The sequence below is a fragment of the Neolamprologus multifasciatus genome, chromosome 18 (genome assembly GCF_963576455.1).
Source record: "Neolamprologus multifasciatus chromosome 18, fNeoMul1.2, whole genome shotgun sequence".
NCBI lineage: Eukaryota > Metazoa > Chordata > Actinopteri > Cichliformes > Cichlidae > Neolamprologus > Neolamprologus multifasciatus.
The window spans coordinates 11,122,558-11,146,772 of NC_140456.1; the positions used below are offsets into that span (position 1 = coordinate 11,122,558).

The following is a 24,215-nucleotide window of genomic DNA, read 5'->3' on the forward strand; positions in this document are numbered from 1 at the left end:
GGAGATTTACATGCCAAATTGAAGCAAAGGTTTGGAATCAATGTAATGAATGGTGCTGAAGTGGGTCAGCAACGGGCTACATTTGTTTGAGTTTTTGGTCATTTCATCAGATTTGTTGATAATAACAGAGATTCATCTGTGCGCTGCTTTGGACAAAAGCGTCTGCCAAATACATGTGAAGGTAAAATATCGCCAGCTTTATCCTTTATCCTCCCTTCAAAGATGAATTCTTAATCTCAGCTGCACCAACTGGTTCAAGACGGGTTGCACAAAAAATAAGAGAGGATCTTTGTGTTCTGCATGTCTGTGCTGGAGAAATTTGTTCTGGCAGGAACAGCATGGGAAATGTAGTATCTCTTTACATTTCTGATTTGCCAGCATTAATTTGCCCGAGGGCGGGGTCGCCTCCGGTTGAGTGTAACTCGCTGATCTTATCCGTCTTCTCTGTATATCTTGATGAGTGCAGAGCGACATTCGCCTCCCTTGCCCTCCCCACATGGCTCGCTTTCTTGTACTGCACATTGCACAGCACTGGCACGCAGCCAGTCTGCTTTCCCAGAATACTCGCTGGACCTGCTGAAGAGTTTGGAGGCAGCTGACATGGTAGCTCTTCCCTCCTCCTGGCCTGTCTGAGCCACAGTGTCACTAATAGCTGTTAGTGGGTTGACTCCTAGTGACGCTTTAAATTATTATTTAATATATGTATCTATACAGTAGCTTCACTTAGACTCTGGGATGTTTGGGAGTTCAGCCTTTTTGGCTGGATGTGCACTGGATGACCTCCAGACAGAGCAGTAGTATGCAGCGCCAATGCCTTTCAGGTGTATTGGCCTCCTTTTTCACTTGTCTCTAGGGAAGAGTTTTGCTGTGTCTGCAGGCTTTTTAAAGCACTGTCCTGCAGCTCATTTTAAGTTACACACATTCCCACCTGGGAGCTGCCCTTTACAGTCTCATGACTTCACTGAGGGCTTTGTTATAAAGGGGTACGAGGGTGTCCATTCATTTTTCTTTGATTCAGAGGTGATCTCAAACAAACAGTCATCTAATATTTGTGGGATTGCTGTTGTTGTCCTCAAGCTTTTGTAGACTTCGGCAGTAAGACCTCACAGCCAGTCCAGATTCGTCGTGGGTTCGAGTCTGGACTGGGGCCTTCTTTGCATGTTCTCCCTGTGTCTGTACGGGCTTCTCTATGGCTTCCTCTCACAGTCCAAAGAGATGCATTGGCGATGGGTTAAGTGGTGGTTCTAAAGTAGCTGTTGGAGTGAATGTGAGTGTAAATATCTGTCTCTGTGCATTAGCCAAAAGCCACAGCATGTCTTTTATCCTGCCGTCCTTCTCTCACCCGTGGTCGTGGCAGATGGCCCCGCCCCTCCTTGAGCCTGGTTCTGCTGGAGGTTTCTTCCTGTTAAAAGGGAGTTTTTCCTTCTCACTGTCACCAATGTGCTTGCGCATAAGGGGTCATATGATTTCTCTGTATGTATTATTGCAGGATCTAGCTTATAATATAAAGCACCTTGAGGTGACTGTTGTTGTGATTTGGCGCTGTATAAATAGATTGAATTGAAACAGATTGGCGATCCGTCATTGGGTGCCCAGCCTTAGAGTCACAGGGCAGAAGAAAATAGATGGATGCCCACACTGCACAGTTTAGTTTAGTTTTTTGTTTTGTTTTGTTTAGCTGAAAGTTCAGAATAATGACGAATAAAGACGAGTGATGAGTTATGCAGTTAGAGCTAGGAGGCATTTTAAATGTTATAGAAGGTTATAGAGAATTTTCAAGAGTGTTTGTTTTGTTATCTGGTTAATTCATGCTGACATTTCATTGAATGCTAATCATTTTTGTAAATAGACACTTTAAAAGATACTAATTCAGTGCAGGGCAGCCTGTGGTATCTACAGTTACTGTTAAGTTAGGTCAAGGGTAGCTAGCATTGGTTTGAAATTAAGCTCATGATGCTCTTTAGCACCATTTGCCAAAATCCATTTTTATGACTTTATGGAGACTGGACATCAGCCATGGCAGCATAAAAGTCCACATCACATCTGCATATATAACACATTAGACTCAGAGCTGCAGCAGAGCAGGTTAATTGATCATATAGGAAGTTCATAGTGAGTCATTAAAGTTTCTCCACCTGCCTAATCCTGTCATGTACCATCATAGTATCAACACAAACAAGGACATTAAATAATTTCTAAATTATAAAATCAGGTATTAGGCTTGGTAGCTGACTTTGATTTCAATAATATTACCAGTCTTACAGCAAACAAATGCAGCTACAGCTATGTAGTTTTAGTTCATCTGTACCTTACAGTATTCAAAATGCAGTGTTGACGTAGTCAGGAAGACTATAAGAAGCCCTACCTTTGCAGCAGACTTTACAAGAAAGAAAATAACGAGTTGTTTGGACTTGGCACTCCTCTCCAGGCTGGAAATGTGTTCAAAACAAAATGCACTTGTTCTCTGAAGCTGGTTCACTTTGCCAGACTGTGTGCCTTTCATAGCAGAAATATCAATCACCACTTCCCTCCTCTCGCCTTTAGCGGTCGGTGCAGTCTCCCCGTTCGACTCCACCACCAGCTCTCTCACCGAGCCACAGGGGGAGGTTGCCAGTTCTGCGCTTGTCATCCTTCCATAGCAGCGAGGGGGCTAAATCAGGCCCGCAGTCACTCAGAGTTTATCATTAGTTGGATCCAGTCTGTCAGCTCGCTCTTTTAGAGTCACCGTGTTTGATGAAATTTTAAGGCAACTCACAGATATAAATTTTGTGGGACAGCGTGATGCACTCTGTCAAAAAAATGTATTTACCAAAAAATAAACTCCGATTCTTTAGAGTGCTCGTGGCAAAGTAAAAAAGTAAAACAAAACTTGGCTTATTTAAGATGTCCTTTGCAAATATGTTGGTTTTAAAATGTGTGAAAATATTCATATTTACCTAACCTTCTTATACCACACTAACTATGAACATTTTTCCATGAGATATAACAAAGAACTACAAATCATGGCACCAAGAACTTTACAAATAGAGCCAAAAGTGACAGAATGGGAGCAATATCGCTTGAAGTTTTTACACTGAGCCCCTCTGCTTGTGAGAAATACTGTTCGAATAGCAATGTTTAAAACAATATTTTAGATTTGGATAGCTCATTGCTGGAGGAGATGTCTATGGGGTTTTTGTTTTGTGTGTATAATATTATTTTTTTCTTTTATGTTGATTTTCTTTTGTGCCAGTGATGATATTCATTGTTGATGTCCTACTACTTAATTTGTGTGTTTCTCAAACTCATGTTTTATATCACAGTAAAATTAACAGATAAACCAGAACATTTCATTCACTAAATGTACCTATTAATGTGTCAGTCATTCATGCACAGACTATTTTTTTGTTGATAATAACTCAGTTATTAACCCTTTTTTATTACTTGTTTACTTCATTTCAAAAGTAGAGAAGTTTATAATAGTTATAATAAACAACAAAAAACTAAATAAAAGTTAATGCACATGCTCACTCTATGGGATGGTATTTATGTCAATATGTATGCGCGAGCAAAAACGTAACCTGAGCAAATAGTTTCATTTCATGGGTGGAATTAAATTCCTCGCACATAAATTCAACATCCACGTCCAGAATTCGGCAGCAGCGTGCACAAATATGCCATCCCACATGCCAGAGCATCTTCTTTTCACATGCCGCTGCTGTGTCACAACTCTCTGCGCTCGGACATAAATTCTGCTCGCGCGAATTGACTCACTTTTGACGTGTGACTGGTCACTTTGATGGACTCTAAACAGTATTTCTTTACAAAAGCAACCCTGTATCCCCAGCTACCAGATAACGATAAGCGGAAGCGAACGGATGGATGGATATTTGAACTTCAGCCTCCACACGGAGTCTCTTCAGCGTACATTAGAACTTCTTACTTTACCACCAACCTTAAAAAAAAGCTTCATTGCATAGAGTTTCCTTTTAATGTTCCACTCAGCCACTGGTCTGTTTAGAGACTAAACTGAAGATGTGCTTAATAAGGTGGATGGAAAAGTGCTCACGGAGATAAAACAATAACACGAAACTGCGCTTCTTTTTAAAAGTTGAAAAACACCTGATCAGAACATTGAGAGCAGGTGCTGTTAGTGTAATTATAACATCCGTCTGTGTTCAGAAGCTCCCGCTCCTTGTCTCACTTCTTCTATTTCCAGGTCAGATTTTTCGATTTGGCTGTCTAGAGCCATCCGTTACCTTGGCAACCAGTGATGGATAGCACAGCCAGCCACGGGTCATTAATTACTGTGAGAGGATTTTCTTGCTTTACTAGCTACTGTTCACAGGGCAACCAGGCAGTGTGTCCTTTGACTGTGAGCCAGCTGAGACATCTTTACCGTAAGTTAGTGGAAGCATTTTTGTTTGATGCTTTGAGGACTTGAATTCTACATTTCCTTATTATCTGCTTAGTATTATGATGATGATTGCTCTTATTACAAATGGTCAAAGCTTCAGACAGTGAGTTCAGTTATGTGCCATTAGTGTGTGAAGATCGAGCTTCAGACTGTTTCAGGCACTGTTTTTTCTTCTTCTTCATACTCTTGAACATGTAAATCAGAGGCCATCTTAGACACAGAGCTCTGAATATGAGATAATAGAGGCTCCGCTGACCTGCTGTTTGACCCTACCAAGGGGCAGCCAGTTAGAAGAAAGCTCTCTTAAAGCTGGTGGTCTTAAAGACAGAGGAGCTACTGTGTCTAGTGTCAGACAGCTGATGATGCTAAGGCTCAAAATAAGAAAATCAGGTGATATTTTGAACTGTGAAACATGCAAAGCTACTTTAGTAAAGTCAAGGAATAGAAAATGTGGAGGTGAAAATGAGGAAAATTCGCCCACTTTGAGGAAAAAGTAAAAAATAATGAAAATATTCAATAATCTCAATGTCAACCGCCTCATGTAGATCAGCTCCTGACCTGGAGATCTGGATCCCATCACTTGGCCACAAGATAAACCAGAGTGTCTCAAACCTTTCATCAGATTTCTAATTGTTACTGAGATGTTTGTTGAATTTGTAATGCTTCAACATTTCACATTTTAAAGAATGTGTCAAGTCTGACTTTGGACATCTTTGTGTTATTACCTCAAACTTCCAAAGCTCATGAGACAGCAGGTTTTTTTAATCCTTAGAGTAAAATACTAAACAGTTGGTAGACAACGTGACGTCTTTAGTAACTTGACCATTTTGAAGCTGAATTTACACTGAAATTAAACATCAGTGTCTACAGACGCAGCTACTTGTCCCGCTTCTGGTTTCATTATCAATCTCATCAGTTATGTGTACATGCTGCAGACTCCTCGAGGTTGACAATAAGGAGACTACCTTCCTTTTCTCACTCTTATCTTTCTTTACCTGCTCTTATATCCTCATGACAAAGATAACAGGGGTTCATTGCTGCCTGTCTTTGCTATATTAAATATCTTTTCCCCTACTATACTGCTTATAAATCCGCATTGTGCAACACAGTACTCTTCTGCGCCCTATAAGTTTTCATGCTTGGTCTCTGAAGCTTAATAAAGTACTCAAATGAATGTGGCCTGTCTGTGTTTCATGATGGCACCTTGAGGGGAAGCTGATTGTAATTATACGTTTGAGAGAAGCTTCTGATGCTAATGGGAACGCTCACTGAAGTGAAGCCTCTCCTCTCTCTTGTTTCCTCTAACCGTGGGATCTGCAGTGTCAGCACTGCACCTCAGCCATTCGAGAGCCAGCTTGCATGTTAATGTATGACATGTGCGACACAAATGCACACACATAATGACTAATGCATGTCTTACATTGCGAAATCTGATCCGCTTGAGGAAAACCCTCTCTTGCACAGTTATTTTGTTTTGCTAAATAGTTTCAGCACTCGCGCAGTGATTGACATAATTTGGTAACTATTAGCAGTTAATTGCAGTTTTCTGTTGATGTATTTCGAAGCAGCATGAAATGACAACACTCCTCTGTTCTGTAAAAGAGATTAGCAGGAGTGTTTCTGCTAAACTCCTGCCGAATTTCTTAATGCCCCCGTAGGTTGTGTCGAACTTGTGTCTTTGGATCGTGCCAGCTGGCAGAGTGGCATCGTGTTTTCCACGAGCAGCATGCCAGGCCGTCGGGTTGTTCAGGGAGATTTGTAAAGCGTGAGCGAGAGCAGTAGTGACATGCCCCATAAAAGCTCTTTTGTGCTTCTCTTTATTGCATGTTGGGTCTCAGACAGAGGTCAGGGACGGCTTAGTGGAGAGCAATATGGGAGTGACCCTTCGCTGCTCACGCGCGACCTCCTGCAAACACTCATCCACAAACATTTACTCACACACACTCAGGTAGGCATATTGTATTCCCGCTGCCTTGCAGGATGATATATATATATATATATATATATATATACATATACACATATATATACTCTGCATGTCAGCATAGGTTGCTACAGCTGCCGGTGGTTACTCCTTTGAGAATTCCTGGCCTTTTCTTTCTTTTCCTGTCTACATGCTACTGTAGGACCTGGAAATCTCTGGTGGGCATCCAGGAATAGCAGCACTGTTGATGCTTCATGCAAAGCGCCTGATCTTTTACTGCCACAGGATTATTGCAAAAGCAGTAAGAATACTGAATGAAATTTGCAGTTTTGTAGATTTTAATTTTAATTAATTATTTTTTGTAAAACAAATTTCTGCATATCGATATTATGAAATTTTCTTTTTTTATATATTTTAATTTGTCTGCAACATTGAAAGTCCTGTGTTTTTGCTGGAACATGCATCAGAGAATTCCAGTCATTTTAATGGTCTATCCATCCAAATTCTTCCACTTGTCTAATTCAGGGTCGCGGGGGGCAGGAGCCTATTCCAGCTGCCATAGGGTGCAGGGTACACCCTACAGAGGTTTCCTCTCCATCCCAGGGCTAACACATTCACAGTGGCAGGGGTTTGAACCTAGGACCTTCTTGTCATAGTGCTAACCACCACACCACTGTGTCCCCCCCAGGTTACTGTTACTAAAAAATTGATTTCTAGTTTGTAAAATGAACCACAATAGAAATATTTTTAATTCCTTCTGTAGGTGCTCTATTTGGTGTTTTTGTTGGGTGTTGGAATCTATTAACTTTTCTAAATGTATAACTTTGCATACTGTGTAAAGCAAACAAACCAACATCCTGACAAAGATTGGAAATACTCTGAACATTTTGCCACTGAAAAATATTAGAAAAAGACAACCGAAATCACACAGAGCTGGTTTCAAGTGTTTTGAGCTTAAGAAGATTGGGTAATGCTGCAAAATAAAATAATTGAATACATTCAGAAAGTATCTCGCAGCTGGAGTCACCAGTCATGCTTCATCTGTCACATCAAACCCTTCACACCCTGTAATAAACCCAGTTATGGATGTGTTTACTTTAAAGCTAGCATCGAAATTATTATTGGTTTGACATAATAGTAAGTGAATGTGTGTGTGTGTGTGTGGAGGGGGGGGGGGGTCATTAAGACTCAGATACAATGAGAAAAGAATAAATAGAAATGAATATATGACGTAAGTTTGCAACAAAAATTAAAGTTCTGTGCAAAAATCGCACAAGAGGGACGTGATGGTAACAATAAGTCAGAGGAAGAAGCTGTTCGTTCTCCTTTTACCTCTCTATCAAAGAAAATATCTGACTGTACCTGTGAAAAGCGAGAGTGCATTCACCAGAAATGCTGCCTATTTTATTTGTCTGGTTTGCTTGATAATGGGCAAGTTACAGTTTATCAGCGTTTTGACTGAAAACATCTGTGTCTGTGGCCAAACATGGTACTGAGTAAAGGACAAACCAAACAGTAAGATGCAAAACCTGAACGTTAAGCCTCCAAAATGCTAAAAAGCTTTGCAGGGCTGAGGGGAACCGCAGGGTTTGATGATACTTTTCAGTGAATTTGTCACCGTGAAGTGGCAACCTCTGGGGATGCAACAATAAAGGCAACACAGAAGGTGGCATTAACTGGCAGCTCCCCGAATGGCAGTTTGCTTGAAAAATGAGTCAGTGCCCACAGACTTCTCCAAATTTAGAGCAGAAATTTCAAAACTAGCTTGTTCTCTGCAGATAATTTCGTCCTTTGTCACAATTGTACATGGGGTGAATTTTTATATGACTCACCCATTTAAAGCATTTGAAGTTATACATGATTAAGGATTTAATACTTTGAGAGACAAGTGGATGGTGTCACTGCAGCTTACCAGAGCATTGCCAGGTCTCAGCTAACCTGAGTCACTGAACTGGACCTCTGCACTGTTTGTAGTTTTGGCACCTTCTGGAGGAATTTTCATCATTTATTTGTCCCAAAAATGGCTAACCAAGTTAGCCTATAACTTGGCACACCACCCTCTTATCCAAAAACTCAAGGTTCACTCTTGCTACACCTGTTTCGTATAGTCAGTCTAGTTCACTACAAGCAATTACTTTAATAACACACAAATAAATTTGTTTCATTGCTTTAAAAAGCATCACTGAGTACAGTTTTAAAGTCTTAGCTGATGGTTTTACTTACACCAGTGCCATCCTTTGTGCCAAAAAATGCCCACTTGGAATTTTACCAGCTTTATAATGGCACTTGTGTGCATTTTCTTCCACCTGCCTCTCCTAAGTTCTGCTCCTGCATTCAGAAGCAAACTTTGGCTATAAAGACCTCTGAGGTGGATCAAAATCTCTGGACAGCTACTGATGTTAAGACAAAGGGGAGATGGAGATGCTTGAAGCTGTTTACAAGATCACATCCGCTGGGGGTGCCCTGACATTGGAACGACCTCAGAGTGCTGCATGAAGCCTGTCTTACTGCCGATTATACGGACAGACCAGCAACTGCCACAAACACGCAGTCGCAGCCACAGATGCACCAGGATGCCCAGACAAAAAGCACAAAAACAGGCACCCACACAATAACACGCTGTATGGATGTCTCGACAACGCACGCGTGTGCAGACGAGCACACACGTGCATCATATTGGAAGCCCACTCTGCTAGATTGCTTTAATTCATTTAGCTTTGATTGGTGAAAGGTTGGGTTTTTTTTGTTGTTGTTTTTTTCAAAATATCACCGCTGCTCCTGTTTGCAGCAACTTCACTGTAGCCTTGAGGAGGAATGGGTGGCGGTGCACCATTTTCAGCAGCAAATTAAATTTCAGCGGGTTGCATGGTGCGTATTTGGCTGATGGAGCATATCTAGAAGCTGTATACTTAGACTAATGCAGGTGCTGCAAGTCACAGATTGATTACCGGTGTAAAAATAAAACAGCTGTGTGCATCATGAAGTAGCAGGAGCAGCAACAGAAAACACTTGTGCATCGGAATAATGTCCTTGGATGGGGTGAAAAAAAATTAAATCAAGTGACAAAAAGAGAGGGCGTCTGACACTTAAATATATCCAGACAAGTGTGTGTGCGTGTGCTGTATTAATTAATTTATTGAAACGGATTACAGTCCAGATTGAGGGCTCATTCATCCAGATCTCCGTAATATAATCTGCCTCTAAACATTTCATAGCGACTTATCTCTCTGAGCTCTCCCGCCGGGTGAGCGATATTTATTCTGTTGTGTCGGAGTCTTAGCTGCCTCTGTCAGGGCTGAGAAGGGGTTTATCTGCATCCAGCGGCAGTCGCAGCTGCGTTTGTGCTCCGTTACCACCCCCTTCCCTGCCAGCCCCTCCATCCCGCCCCCCTCTTTCGCTGGTCACACCACACTTCCTGTTAAATCCCATTACCAGAGCCAGACGCCCCTCTCTGCAATGTGTTACGGTCTTTGAGCTAAATCATAAATAGGCCAAGCTGTTGAGTACAGATGCTGCTGAAAATACTCTCGCTGTGTTCCCATTTTTACTCATCCTCCACCCCCAAAATGTTTTTCTGTTTTTTTCCCCCTTCCCACATTGGGATGTTTGGGGTGATGTCACTGTGTATGTCAGTCTGCACTTGTTCCAAAAATGCCCGAGTGTATTACGCAAACAGGCGTGTCAGAATACTCCATATTCTCGTTGCTTTTTTCCTCTTCTCAGCGCAACACTTGTTCCAAGACTGTGTAGTGAGACTGCAGCAGCAACATGAAAAATGAAATTTTCTCAGGGAAATTGAATTGTCAGGATTTTGCCCCACACTTAAAAAAAAAAAAAAAAAAAAGTTATCGCCAACTTGTGACGCATTTTTAATTCTAAACAAATGCTATAAACACTTGTTGAACATAAACACTGTCGCACACAACTTCTGGGATACAACACAGACAGTAGCAGTTGATTGTTTCTTTATTTTCGAGGGTTATCGTTAGTTCCCACTGTGATACTATTTTTCATTTTTAATGAGAGAGGCGCATAGACTGTGTAAAAGAATTGCCTTAGCCACAGTGATGCAACTCATTGGTTTTCAGCCTCTTGACCCTCAGCTGTAGAAAGTTTAGTAAACTGTAGGCATTAACTATACTTTCAAGGACACGAATAAATGTGAGATACAAGTAAAACACCAGGATTTCACTCATTAAAACTGAAAATACAACTTCTTGGATGGTCTGTACCACACAACAAGCTAAAATATTTATATTCCACCGATGATTTGACATGTTAGTTTGGAGCCAGCTCTATGTAAGCATTCGGTAATTGTGAAACCAGTTAGAACGAGTGGTTGTTGTTAAATTTGCAAGTTCAAAGTTGTGGAAGCCTTTTTCTCCACCTGCAAAAAACCAGGGGTCAGTCCTGGGAGGATATTTATGGAATAACTTCAACACTATTCTTATAATGTTAATGCCAGACATCATCTGGCTAATAAGAATTTGGTGAAATGTGAACATACTAACCCGTCCAACCACCAATTTAACATATCAAACTGAAACTCTCAAACCCTACATAACTGTTTATCATAGTTTTATTTTTTTATACAGTTTTAATTTGGTTGTACCTACATGGGCATTGTAAAGCACTGTGTGTACTTTGTTCTCGAAAAACACTATATTAATGAACCTTACTTAGCGCACCAGTCTGCTGAATTAAGTAACTGTCTCAGCTGGGGCTATCAAAAAAGCCACAGATAAAGATAGCTGCATCCCAAGACGACTCGATTCACCAATCAAAATATTCCAGAGCAAATTCTGATGATGGGAATTTAGAATTTGTCGACTAAAATTTAAAGAAATGTCTCGGGACTTGCTGGATTGTACAGTCTGGGCAGGGTTTATAAGAGTGGAGATGTTATTTTTCAAAAATCTGCTTTTTGTGTCTTCTCTTTTTAAGAACCTGTCGCCCAAACTCCTCACTGACATCCTTAAAGTGTCACCTCTAAATTCCTGCCCCTCATATCTTGCGCTAAACCCTATCCTAACTCTGTCATCTTCAAATAAATCAAATCAAAGTTTTATCTGACCTCAAACTGCCAAAACAAATCCTAAATCTCATCTTAGCGCTCATTTATAATCCTTACCCAAGTGAAGCCTTTAAAAGAGTTTGAGAGGCTACATTGACCTCACTTTGATGATCTAAACTCAAGGTGCTTCTCAAAGATAGAACGGCCCACTATGAGCGCACACATATATAACTTTAGTTGCCACATACATTTCAGATGTCATTCAGGGGTGATTTATGTGGAGCTGGAATAAAGTAAGGAAATGTGGAAGAAAGAAAGAAGCAAGAAGGGAGTAAAATGGGATTAGGGAGTCCAGGAGGGAGGTACATGAGAAGGCCAGTGAAATACAGACTGGCAGTCAGTCAGTCAGGGCCTGCAGCGACTGCTTCACTCGGTCCCACCAGAGTAAGGACTGTGTAACTACAATCTGCTAATCCTGCAGGCTGGCAGAGGTCCAAGTAAAAACCAGCAGCACCAGTAATGCAGCCAGTTCTCACACCAGCTGGATCTGCCTGCCAGACTGCATGCTGCTCCTGCGTGACTGCATGACTGACTCTCACTAACCCGAGCTAACCGGCTGATCAGAGCACCACACGTGGATGATGATAATGGAGGAACCTGTGTGCATGTTTGTGCTTTTGAGCGTGCAGGAGGACGAATGTGTGTTGAAGTGGAAGAAAAGCAATCACACAAAGGATGTGAAAATGTGGCAGAGCTTTCAGGAGGCACAATTAATCTCAGTGGCTGAATCAAATTTCAAAAAGTAGAGCAACAGTCATTCACACTATCAGGGAGCAGTAAAAGGTCTTTTAGAGGTGCAGATAATTATTTCCATTATGGAATAACGTGGTGATTATTTGAGCTAAATATTTGGTCTGTTAGTGTGCTGCAGTAGTGTGGTCGGGATATTGTCTGGTGACGGGTTGTGATTAAAGTTTGAAATCAGCAGGTGTGGAGAAAGAAGTGTTTGCCAGACCTCCGCAGCTTGAAACTTTATTAGTGATTCTTTGCATAACACACCTGAATCTCAATTCAAAAGGTCTCCACACACAATAAAATTGCCCTGTTCACTGACAGATCTGTGATATGAGTTTTAACACGTTTTTAACACAAAGTTTTTGCACGCTCGAATTTTAAAGTGACTACAAAAACATATCAATAGCTGCACTGGCGTTATTTTGAGGATTTGGTCATTTCAGAAGAAGCAACATCAATTTGTCAATTGTAGCGTCGGATTTATGGAGCCATGAGTGGAGTGCCAAGTTATCAGTTAAAGTTAGAAATGGGATTGAAAATGGCCTTCATTTATAGGACTCTTGGTTAACAAACTGCTCCTATAAACTATACAGGTGCAATGCATCGATACTGATACCTGCTGATGGCTTTGAAGCAACATATAAATAAAATATTACAATTTAATTCACCAAACTTCTGTGTCTATGAGCATGGCTTGCAGTGTCAGATAACTACAATAAAACAACAGTTTATTGGCAGTAAAAACAGCCATGCCTTTAATAATTCAAAATTTAAGCTGTAATAAAATTCAAATGGGTATTTTATTAGAAGGAAATCAACCTTTATAGTTTTCATGAAGGAAAGAATTAACGAAAAATGGGGGGAAAAAACTGTATTTGTGCCAGGCTGTTTATTTATGCTCTAAAGTTTGGCATTTTAACAAGTGTTACTTCAGTGTTGTCTTCTTTCAGCCCTGAAGTTTCCCACTTCTATGACCCACTAGAAGCCAAAAAACTAACAGCTCAAAAAAACAAACCCTGTTACTTCAGTTTTTGTCATTAGATTAGAAGAATAACAATGCCATGCAGATATCTGACATTTAAATGACTACTCGCTGTTAATGTAAGTAATATAAGGTCTGTTTGTGCAGTTATATTTGCAAGCGAATTGCAGATGAGTGTCTTTGAGTAACTTGATCACGTTGTTGTTTCTCGGACTCTCACGTTGACTTGTGTGTAGAATAAACGGGGATCCCTGACAATGGCAGTCTGAGGAGCTTTGTACAAGATGCTGTCTAATCCGCTGTCTCCCCAGAGAGATTAGCCCCGTCACCAGGGTGGGGAATTAAACCACGGCTGGTGTTGGCGAGACCCTGAAAACAAAGCTGAAGTGAGACCCGAGGGGCTGTGGGGGGTGCAGATGCACAATTTTGATGCAGCTGATCAATAAATAAACTATGAATCTGTCAGTAATTGTTGTATTTAAAGAAAAAGGATTTCTGAGAAATATTGAGGTCAAGTTGTAGGGAAAGATCAGAAGAGGTGTAGTTTCCTTCAAGGGCAAACTGTGTCATCTTCAGTCATTTTGACATTTAGCTTTTTCCAGTGTCTAAAAAAATCAGTTTGACAAATTAAATTTCGGGACAAATTTAAGAAATCTGTCTTTTTTTTTTCGAGGGAAACCCAGACAGTTGGTGCCACAGTTCGATCAAACAATCAGATCTTGTAAAGGCAGCAGGCCAAGGTTACTCAGCCTGTAGAAAAACATTTTTTTTGGAGAACAGCAGCTCAGAGGTCAAAATGGACTGAGACTGTGGAGAGAGCGACGGGAGCAGATAAAGAAACATGTTGATAAAGGGAATCGAACAGCAGTTAGGAAATGAAACAAAACTATAAAGCTCTTTTGAGCAGCAACAGAGAAATGTGTCTCATCTGTGCCCTGCTTGAACTTCTCTGCACACAAACCTTTGAAATAAAGTTTCAAATCAAAACAGTATTTTCATTCAAATTTGTCACAGAAAGCAGCAGACACAGACGTCTCTCCGTAACCGTTGCCGCCTGCAGTTTGGTTATGCTCATTTTTGCGCCACCGTTTCTAAGCGGGCGCTCCCTTCCTGTCGCCAAGCCAGCGACTGAGTCAAGGTCCGTTCCTGCTCTGGGCAAAACAGGTTCTCCCTCACACTTTCCATCCGTCTGGCCATGAATGATTCACACTGTCCTTCTGGTCTGTTTAGGATGGCAACAGAGCGTCGGCAGGGAAGAATCTGCTGTATGCCAAGTGAAAATGAGAGTGAGTGAGTGTGTGCTGAAAGAGGAGTAGCCAACACTGATTCTGCTCATTGAGCTATTGCACATCTTTGGTGGGCAGGACAAAAAAATCAGTTTCGTTCAATTCAAATGACATGTTCATCCCACCAGTGAACATCCTACGTGCACCTTTCAATCTCTGCTACGTGATTCGACATGAATATGCGATTGGTTAATTTTAGTTTAATGCAATGGTTTGCAAGCTTTGGTGCTTCAAACCACTAAAGGTTGGATTTTGATCAGCAGTGGATGAGTGGAACTAACAGACCATCTCAATCAAGCTTGCAATCAGAGTAAGACAAAAACAGTTTTCCCAAAAAATGAATAAGAGGAAGCAATATGCTAAAAACTCTTGATGCAGTCGACTGCAGTGAGTGACTGTGCTGCTGCTTAGCTCGACCCCAGTGCAGTATTTTTCATCAGTGACCTGCAGTGGTTTATATCAGACAATTGGCACTATATAATGTATATATACAATATGTGCCTTTCTGAAGACTAAGGAGTATTAAAATTGTTGTGACAACATGTCACATTTACAGTTGTGGTCAAAAGGTCAAAAATCTGGAGCATGACTATCGTGGTAATTTTGGGCTTTAATCGTCTTTTAAACATCTTTAATTACTTTAAAATTAAAGATGTTTAGCACTTCAGCACTTTGCGAGACACTTGATGTCTTTTAAATGTGCTAAATAAATAAAGATGACTTGACTTGAAAGTAAGATACGGGTGCACAACTTTGAATTTATTTTGGATTTTCTCTAATCCGCACACGGTTAAAAGTATACATACAGGCTCAAATATACACATACGTACTCCTCCGCTGACACAATAGTCCTGGAACATATTCGAAATATGTAATAATCTATTTAAGGAGAGACTTTAAGATGCTCGAGTTGGTTTTAAAAAAAACCATGAAGACGTTTCACCTCTCATCCGAGAAATCGCTTTCTTTCCAAGCTCCTTAAACTTCCATGACCTGGATGACAAGAACCTACACAGAGATGTGTGATTATGACTGTGACATCAGAAATATTAATATCAAGTTATGCTTCCTAGAAAGGAAGCCACCCATAGCCCAACTGATCATCAAACCTTTAAATAACCCTGCCGGGGCAGCAGTCTGCTCCTGGAAAAGGCTCTGCATTTATAGAGGGGGATTTCTTCCTCCCTTTCCCCCTCTCTGTGATAATGTATCTTGTCCCAGTCTGATAGAGCTGTAGCTGATGTAAGAAAGAGACTTGATAAAAAATGAATGATTTTATTAGTCAGTAAGACTAAGCTGGCATGTAGAAGGCCCTGTTTGATCCAGGCTTTGCGTGCGATGCCTACTGTTGTATTAGCTACAGGACAGATTTCCCCACTGGACGGGCAGATGCTTTCCCCTCCGAGCGTCGTGGAAGCACCATGTGTCACTGAATCTGAGCCGGGATAAGACGTCTGTCACACTGAGCTATGAATGGGATCTAAAGCACCCTGGTGCATCATACATTACCAGACATGACAGACATTAAACCGCCTTTATCTGAATTCTCAAGTTTTCTGAGTTGAATAAAAAGCAGAATCGTCTCAAGGGGCATTTTAGTTGATTCATATAAATCATATATATTGTCTGTTCAATCTGCCGCTCCATTCAACCACAGAAAGAGTGACATGCTAGCCAGATGTTAGCCTTGGATGCAGGCTATTACCAGGACAGTCTCTGACAGTAATTATGTCATGATGTGCAATGTGATCTAAAGTAAACACTTCCTTATTAGATCTAGCTTTGACCTGATGATGCCAATGTTATATAACACATGCACATAGATTAATGCGCTTCTTTTTTCCAGAGTCTTCTTCACATTAGGGAGTTGGCATACACATTAGCAAACGCCATCATCGTGATTGTCTATATAAACACTGGCATCGTGATTTATGGAAATATCAATAGAGCTGCAGAGATCCTCCCTAATAGCCTTCTTATGTCTTTATCACTCTGCTTTAGTGTTGGCATGTTTTAAAAATTTCTTTCCTTTTGTGCAGCAGTGAAGAAGTTTGTTTCTGATGAGGCGTTTCTTCTGTTTTGCTCTTTTACAGACTGCACTGAGGCGACGAGGTAGCAGGGAAACATTTAAAGACAAGAAATCCACAACTCAGGTAAATAACAAAAAGATGTCAGTGTTACTCAGACTGCAGAAAGAGAAATAAGGTGCTTTTTTTCAACCCTTTACAGGCGTGGATTAGCAGATTTAAAGAGAAAAGCAGCTTTGATAAAATCAAAGAAAAAAAAAACATCCTGAAGGCGGAAACAAAGAAATCAAAACAAGAGGAAAGAAAATAGAAAAATAAGTGTGAAGTCAAAAGTTTAAAATGAGAAACCGTAAGTGAAGATAACAGGAAAACAACCAGGCTGCAACATTTAAGCTGAGCCTTCGGCAGAACATTTATTGTAGCCCGCTTACTGCTTTTATCCAGTTCAATAAATGTACCGTTGCCTTCTGGGCTAAATTATGTATCGCAGTGATTTCCAACCTTTTTTTCAGTCTATGTTTGGTCATTTTGGTACATTTTGTAGTCACACGTCTATTTGAAGGCAGAACTGGATGTTCATCGAAATTAGTTAAACACTTGACTCTTTATCCCCCTGTTTCTCATTCTTTTTAGCTAATTTAAGTAGTTTCTTAAATTATGCATCAGTAATAAAACATCTTCTGTTGCACTGCCATATTTATCAATCATTTATGCAATCTCTATCATTTAATTATCGAATCTTATTATTTTCTCACTTTTAGTTTTAACAATTGGTGATTAGACCTCTGTTTTTTTTTTTCCTGTCTCCGTGGCTCACTGTGCACATTTTCTTCTTTTCAATAAATTTAGATTTATCATTATTTTTTAAACTGGTTAATCTATCCATGCACTCCTTGCTGCTATACTGTATTTGCCACTTACTATGAACAAACGGATTTGGTGCTACAAAGCCACAGTCTGGAGGCATCAGTATTGACTTTTTAAGATAAGATAAACCTTTATTAGTCCCACACATGGGGCATTTTTTGGTTACGGCAGAAAGTACAAGTTTAAGAGCAGTAAAAGTTATGAAAACCGCAATAGAATAGAATAAGATAAAATAGAATAACATACTATGCAACAAGAATAAAAAACTATATACAATAGAATAAAGTACTATAGAAAATAGAATAAAATGCTCTGTTATAGTAGGAAAAAATTGCTGTTGGACTGGATCGGCACTTTTATTGGATGTTTTTAGACAATAACAAAAGTATGAGACGACAGCAGCTTTATTGTCATTTTTATTTCATTAGGAGGACAGTGCGGACCTCAGGTGCCAGCTGCAGTTTGCCAAAGAGGAGTCCAGCCTCATGAGGAAAAAGATGGCCAAGCTCGGCCGTGAAAAGGATGAACTTGAGCAGGAGCTGCAGAAGTACAAATCAGTTTACGGGGACGTGGACAGTCCCCTTCCCCTCACTGAGTGCTCTGGCGGTGGCCCTCACACCACTCGAGAAGCCGAGCTACGATTGCGTCTCAAACTGGTGGAGGAGGAGGCTAACATTCTGGGCAGAAAGATTGTGGAACTGGAGGTGGAGAACCGCAGCTTAAGAGCGGAGAATGAAGACATTCGCTGTCAGTATGAAAGAGACTGCTTTGGGCGTGAGCCTTTCTCCAGCATGCCCTCGTCTCCGTATGGCGGCGATGCGCTGGAGTCGGCCACTGAGCTTCGTCGCCATCTCCAGTTTGTCGAGGAGGAGGCTGAGCTGTTGCGCCGCTCCATCTCAGAGATTGAGGACCACAATAGGCAGCTTACGTCTGAACTCAATCGCTTCAAATTTGGACCAAGCAGCACCTCTGGGGCCGTTGGTGAAGAAGGCAGTGAGGGGGTACTGTTTAAACCTGGGAACGGGGGCACGGGTAATGGTTCCAGTAGTGGGATGTTGATGGAGGAGCTTAAATCAGCCAGGATGCAGATCAACGAGCTGAGCGGAAAGGTGATGAAGCTGCAATATGAGAACCGTGTCCTCATGTCTAATGTCCAGCGCTGTGACCTGGCTGCACACTTGGGCCTGCGAACCGGCAGCCCTCGAGACAGCGATGCGGAGAGTGATGCGGGCCGGCGAGAAGCTGCAGAGGATGAGGAGGCTGGGCGACTTCTCCTCCTCCAACCGAAGAGAGAAGGACCTATTGGAGGTGAGAGTGACTCTGAAGATCTGTTTGAGAAAACAGCGACAACCTCGGGGTTTGGAAGCATCAAACCATCAGATGGCAGCGAGCTCAGTGCCACTGAACTGGCCAATCGTAGAAGGGAAGAGCGGGAGTCATTCGCTAATGTGAAGCGAGAGGCAGATAGGCTCGGGAAGACAGTGGACCGTTTGATCACGGACACTGACAGCCTGATCTTTGAGGGCAGGCTCCTGGTGACGACAGGAGAGAGCCTCGAAGGCGGGGCAGCCTCTGGATCCAAACCAGACACTCAAGTCCTGGACACCATTAACACCCGCATGAAGGCTTTCCGCACCGAGCTGCACATCTTTATGGAGAAGCTGGACCACATAGGGGAGGGGCTGAGAGAAAGGACAGATGATCTGTCACCCATGCCAAACCTCACAGAGTCCAGCAGCTTCCTGTCCACCGTCACCTCCATGTCTCGTGACTCTCCCATTGGCACGTTTGGCAGAGACCTGGTGACCGACTTCCAGGTAAGTTCAATGGATAGCCTTCTTCGGACCTTTTCAATACCTTTCTGTACTGTAAGGTGACATGTACACAGAGTACACAGAGATGTTCTTTTTCACTTTTTGTTTTTCCAAAACGAAAAACGTCTCGTGTTCTATAAAAATTGTGAATAAGAACATCAATTAGCATTAAAGCTCCTGATTATTCCAGACAATATTAAGCTTATGAGAAGCAAATATCAAGGCTTCATTAACTTGAAAAGCAGTAGGAAACATTAAATTGTCCAAAAAATGACTTTAACTAGCAGGCCAAATTAAGATGGATACGAGTATACCCAGTGGTATATTGTAAATGTGAGAATTCATTTAGGTTTGAGTTAAATGTCCCTAAGTGTGCAGTCATTAGTACACATTTATGGCCAAAATAAACTAAATGAGAGTCCAAGTCAGCAGAAAAAACATCTCTAATTAAAGGTGCAGCTCTAATTGGCAGCTCATCTTTAGCAGGACACACACTGCACAGCCGTGCCCGTCAAAAGGAATCTCATTAAAGAAAAACGGCGTGAAGGATGGGTTCGGACTTTTTCATTGTCTATCTTCATATAATGCTCGTATGTTGAGTTATGAGAGTGAAGGCTCAATATAATCTTTCAACTCCAATGTAAGAAATGAGGGGTAAAATGTAGGAAAAGTTCCTGTTCTGTGTAAAAAATTTGCTTATGAAACTGCGCATGAAAACTTAGGGGAGTTCTGCTGCCGCTGTGGCTGCTTCATATTCTCGGCTCGAGGCTAAATGAGCTGCCACCAGCGTGCCACACAGGATGGGTCGTAGAGAAGACACTTTTGCATTCACTATCTTGGGTGCATAAGTATGTTCATACTGACAAGTGAGACGGCATGAAGTGCTCTAAAAGTACGTGGCTAGTACTCATGACCGGCATAAAGCTTTGTGTTGGTCGCCACAGTTGCGTATTTGGAAAAAGAGAGAATCTTCAAATATTTATCAGACAAACCGAGGAGGACAGGTGGGGTTTCAGAAAGGAGATGACAGTGCCAGCTAGTCATTGATTAGTATTTGTGTGTTAAATTGTTTTCTTCACCATAAAAGAATTTAATATTAATTCTTATGTGAAGCTTGACAAGTTGCAAACATTCACAAGACATGACGCTAGATGACAGTTGTGGTCAGAGTTCTCTCTTGTCATTTCCAGTAGGTGCAGAACTTTGTTAAAACCTGTCAACATTCATACAGTGCATCACGTGTCTGCCTAGTAAACTATGTACCATGTATATATAGTTTATATACTAACTAGGGGGACTATAGTGTCCAATTTGGGGAAACAGTGTCTCTCTCTAATTGTATTAAAGTACTATTTGAGTACTTTTAACTGGTTGAAAAAAATGTCTTACGAAGACCCAGTACAGACTAAATTTGATAACGTTGATTCCTGAAGCTTTTTGCATAGAGTGAGTAATGGATGTTATATTTTTGTAGTGTGGTTTGGGTTAGTGTAGGTATATAATGGTAGTAAACGGGAGGTAGGGAAAGCAAAAGCCTTCATCTGCTATCTTTGGTTGCTACCTTGTTAATTTTCAGTATCATTGAATCCTTCGGCCTGTTTGCATTTAGTTTTGAAATATGTCTTGGAAGGTCAGATCATAAGTGGGCAGTGGTTAATACTAGTGTAGATGACTAGTAGATGTAGATGAGACGCTTTGTGATATGATAGCTTTTGTGTTTTGGTTAGGCCACAAATCTATTGGAGTATTAATTCTAATGCGTCCTTCAACATTTTTCCAAGGCGGAAATTAGGTTCCCCGCTAATTTCAATAGTTGGAACAGTTCGTTTAGCATTTTATTTTCTATGCTAGGACTTGCAACACAAATTGGGCACCTGATTGGTGTACAGGGACCTTTAACCTCTAGTGCCAGTATTCACAAAGTGTAGGCCAATGACAGCCTTCGCTTGGTGCATCAAGATAGGAAATAATGAGCTTCGTGTCATACTACACCAATTCAAAACAAGATTAAGAGAATTTGAACTGTTCTGTTTCATATGTCATAACACTCTAATCCTTGGTACCTGAATACAGTTGAAGTAAATAAATGCCATCGGTAATGAATAAAAAATATAAAACCGTAAAAGAATTGTAATTACAACCATAAACCACCAAATTTTAGGCAAATATGTAAACCACTACATTGCAGCTCTTGGCTCCCTAAACTGGACCTCCGTCCTTGACAACCTGGACAATCTGTTTATGACTTGGACAGTAATAAAACACCTGAGAGGCACATGATAAACAAATGTCCAAGATGGATTTTAAAGCGAAGTGTAAACAGGCTCTCTGATTCTTTAGATTAAACACGAGATATCAAAAGTTACCTAAGAGACAATGAGCTTGTTGCAGACAGACGTTTGGCAGTTAAAAGCTTTGAAGCATCTCAACTGGTCAACCAGCAATAAGGAAACTGAGCTAAGGGTTAGATAAACTGGAAAAGATCCGAACCGTAAGCTTTAAAGGAAGATTAAGATTGAGGGCCTTAAACCTCCAGGGCTTTAGTAACACACAGCGTCAGGCCCCACACTCACCCCAGCTCGACCACACTGGCACCACCGCCACCCCTCCCCAGACCCACTGCCACCACCATTGCTTCCTGCTGCTGCTGTTGCTGCTGCTTTCACATCTGCATCTTCATGCGCATCCTCATAGCCAGAAGCTCTGCCTGCCTGCCTGCCTCCCTCTCCATGCACTCACTGTCTGCAGCTGCCCTGCTTCCAGTCAGCCAAGGCCAAAGGAGAGTGGCTGGCTTAAGAGGGTGCTTGAAAGGGTGCTTGGTGTGAATGGAGTAAGTACTAAAGGAGTTTAGCAGCTTCTTCCACTTGGCTCGACTTTCTTGACACTACAAATTGCCGCATGAAGTTCAGTTGGTATTTTTCTCTTTATAGCTCCGCTGCACGATACTATCATTACTGTGACTCATTATGACACAAAAATGGTGTAGCTGTTATGTGTGCACAACATATCATCACGCATACACAGACACACGTGGGATTGGATACTCCATGGTGTTGTCAAGGAGACAAACCATAAAAATGTGTGCACTCACTAAAATAACCTGTGCTAGACCAAAAAAAGAGTCTGAAACGTTGTTGCATGGCAGTGTGAGTTGCCTGTGGAAGAACCTCGCTGGCTGGCATCCTGCTTTCTGTCCTTGTTTTATCGCGTCCTTGTTTTATAGTGTAAATCAACATGTCAACATACAGGGTACTCTACCAAAGCAGGTTCATTAGTCCTGTGCTGCATGATCAGGCCGACATCTTGGATGTCATTTCTAATTAGCCAGACTGTCGTATGGAATAAAACAAACAGCTCTTTAAACATCTCTCCCTTGAAGAACCCAGTGTGCTTTGTAGAGATAATAGAGTGAAGCTGCCTCCATACTCATTCTGTCCAAGGACTTGTTTCTGCTTTGCTCCTCTGCCTGTAGGATTCACTTGTTAGTCTGGGTGAAGCTGGGTGGGTTAGTTAAAGCTAACCGCTGAACTAACAACCTTGACTTGTTCCAAAAGAAAAAGAAAAAAGCCTTCAAGCACTGAGAGCTGCTGAAGGTGGATTAAGCTTCAGAATGTAATTAATGTAGTTAATGTGTGTGTAATAAATTTAAATATAAAGCTCTTTATAAAAGTGCATTCAGAAAGGAGTAAAAATAGGCATTTTCATGTAATTATTTTGTAATTTTTTTGTAATTCTACCTCAAAATTATCATTAAAACGTCTCTTTATGACTAAGTATGTTGTGTCAATAAGAAGCATATTTAATGAATTATACAATTTAACATGTGTTCTCAATTAAAACATTCATATGTATAAATTCACCCTTAAAAACTTCTCTGATGCTCACAGATTTTTTTTTTCCTACATTATAACTAACCATTTCGGTATTTTCTCATTCTCAGATTTCTCTCAGTTATAATTATGACAATTTATCTATTTGAAAATATTTTTATTAACGTGAGTTCCAAATTCCAAAAATGGCTCGGCAGTACTGAAATTTTGTAATAACATTGTGATAATGAAACCTCAATTATATTGAGAGCAAAACCCTTAAAATGAAAAATGCAGGTTTTGTGATTATGGGATTTTTCTGATATTAAAATGTTATAATAAAAACAACAGCTTAGTTTGAATATATTATTGTAATAATGACAAAAACCTCATATACTTATTTATGAGGCTCTGAAGAAGTTGTTCTTAACTTAGAAGATGCATTAAAAGAGAGAGAGACTCTGTGACAGAGGCGTAAAGAGGGAAAAGGACCATGGGCCCCCTGGTGCCCCTTATTCAGTAATCATAAGATGGATCCCATCTATCTTTTGACCCCAGCTACGTATTTATTAAACTTTTGGGAACAACAATTTACAATGTTGCTGCATTTTTCCATTGACAAAACCCAAACAGACAAACACACATGACAAAATTCCCAAAGCTGCATTCGGGGGATTTCCTGCTAAAGTTTAGTTGGCAACGCTAAATTTTCGAAAGACGACACGGACTCACAAGGTGGAAACAATAAAAGTCGCTCTGTTGTAGCATATAAACTTACCATTGTTTTTTTTTTCTTTGATAAATACCTTACCTCTTTGGTATGATGACTTAACTGCTTGCTAGTAGCAATATTACACTCGAAGAAACGTGTGAGCACTGCTACAAATGAGGCAACTAGCATGTTGCTACAAAAGCTTGACCGAAGCCTCCAATGACTTCAGTGTATTTTCAATGCTGTACTGTCTGAAAACAATGTGCATCATACAGGCTCAAGATGCAACTTCCCTTTAGTTTACTGCTTCTACGACACACACGGCTGTGCACGGGCATGTGTTGAAAACCTTTAGCGTGCTAGCTCTGCAGTTTGCCGCGGTATCTCTCAGCTGTTGGTTTGGACTCATGTATCCCTCATTGCATGCGCTTCATAACAAGTGTTTTGCATTCTTTTCCTCCCCGATTCCCTCTCTTTGTTCCTCTTTGTGTTCCCGCCAGATGTTTCAGCCCATGATTTTGTTCATCCTCATTCTCGTTCTCTTCTCATCTCTCTCATACGCCGTCATCTTTAAGTTGGTCTTCCTCTT

At 41.0% G+C, this 24,215-nt stretch overlaps 1 protein-coding gene across 13 annotated transcripts in view; it reads left to right on the forward strand.

Moving 5' to 3' along the window:
• Positions 1-24,215, forward strand: part of mtcl1 (microtubule crosslinking factor 1) — an 81,200-nt gene that overhangs the window by 19,717 nt on the left and 37,268 nt on the right. For all 13 annotated transcript variants that reach the window (XR_014870567.1, XR_014870570.1, XR_014870568.1 and 10 more), the window contains exons 4-5: positions 16,491-16,550; positions 17,720-19,108. Coding sequence is in view for 8 of the 13 variants with exons in the window: in XM_085140104.1 (XP_084996230.1) it covers positions 16,491-16,550; positions 17,720-19,108 (1,449 nt within the window). In the remaining 5 variants the exon portion in view is untranslated. The remainder of the gene's footprint in view (positions 1-16,490; positions 16,551-17,719; positions 19,109-24,215) is intronic.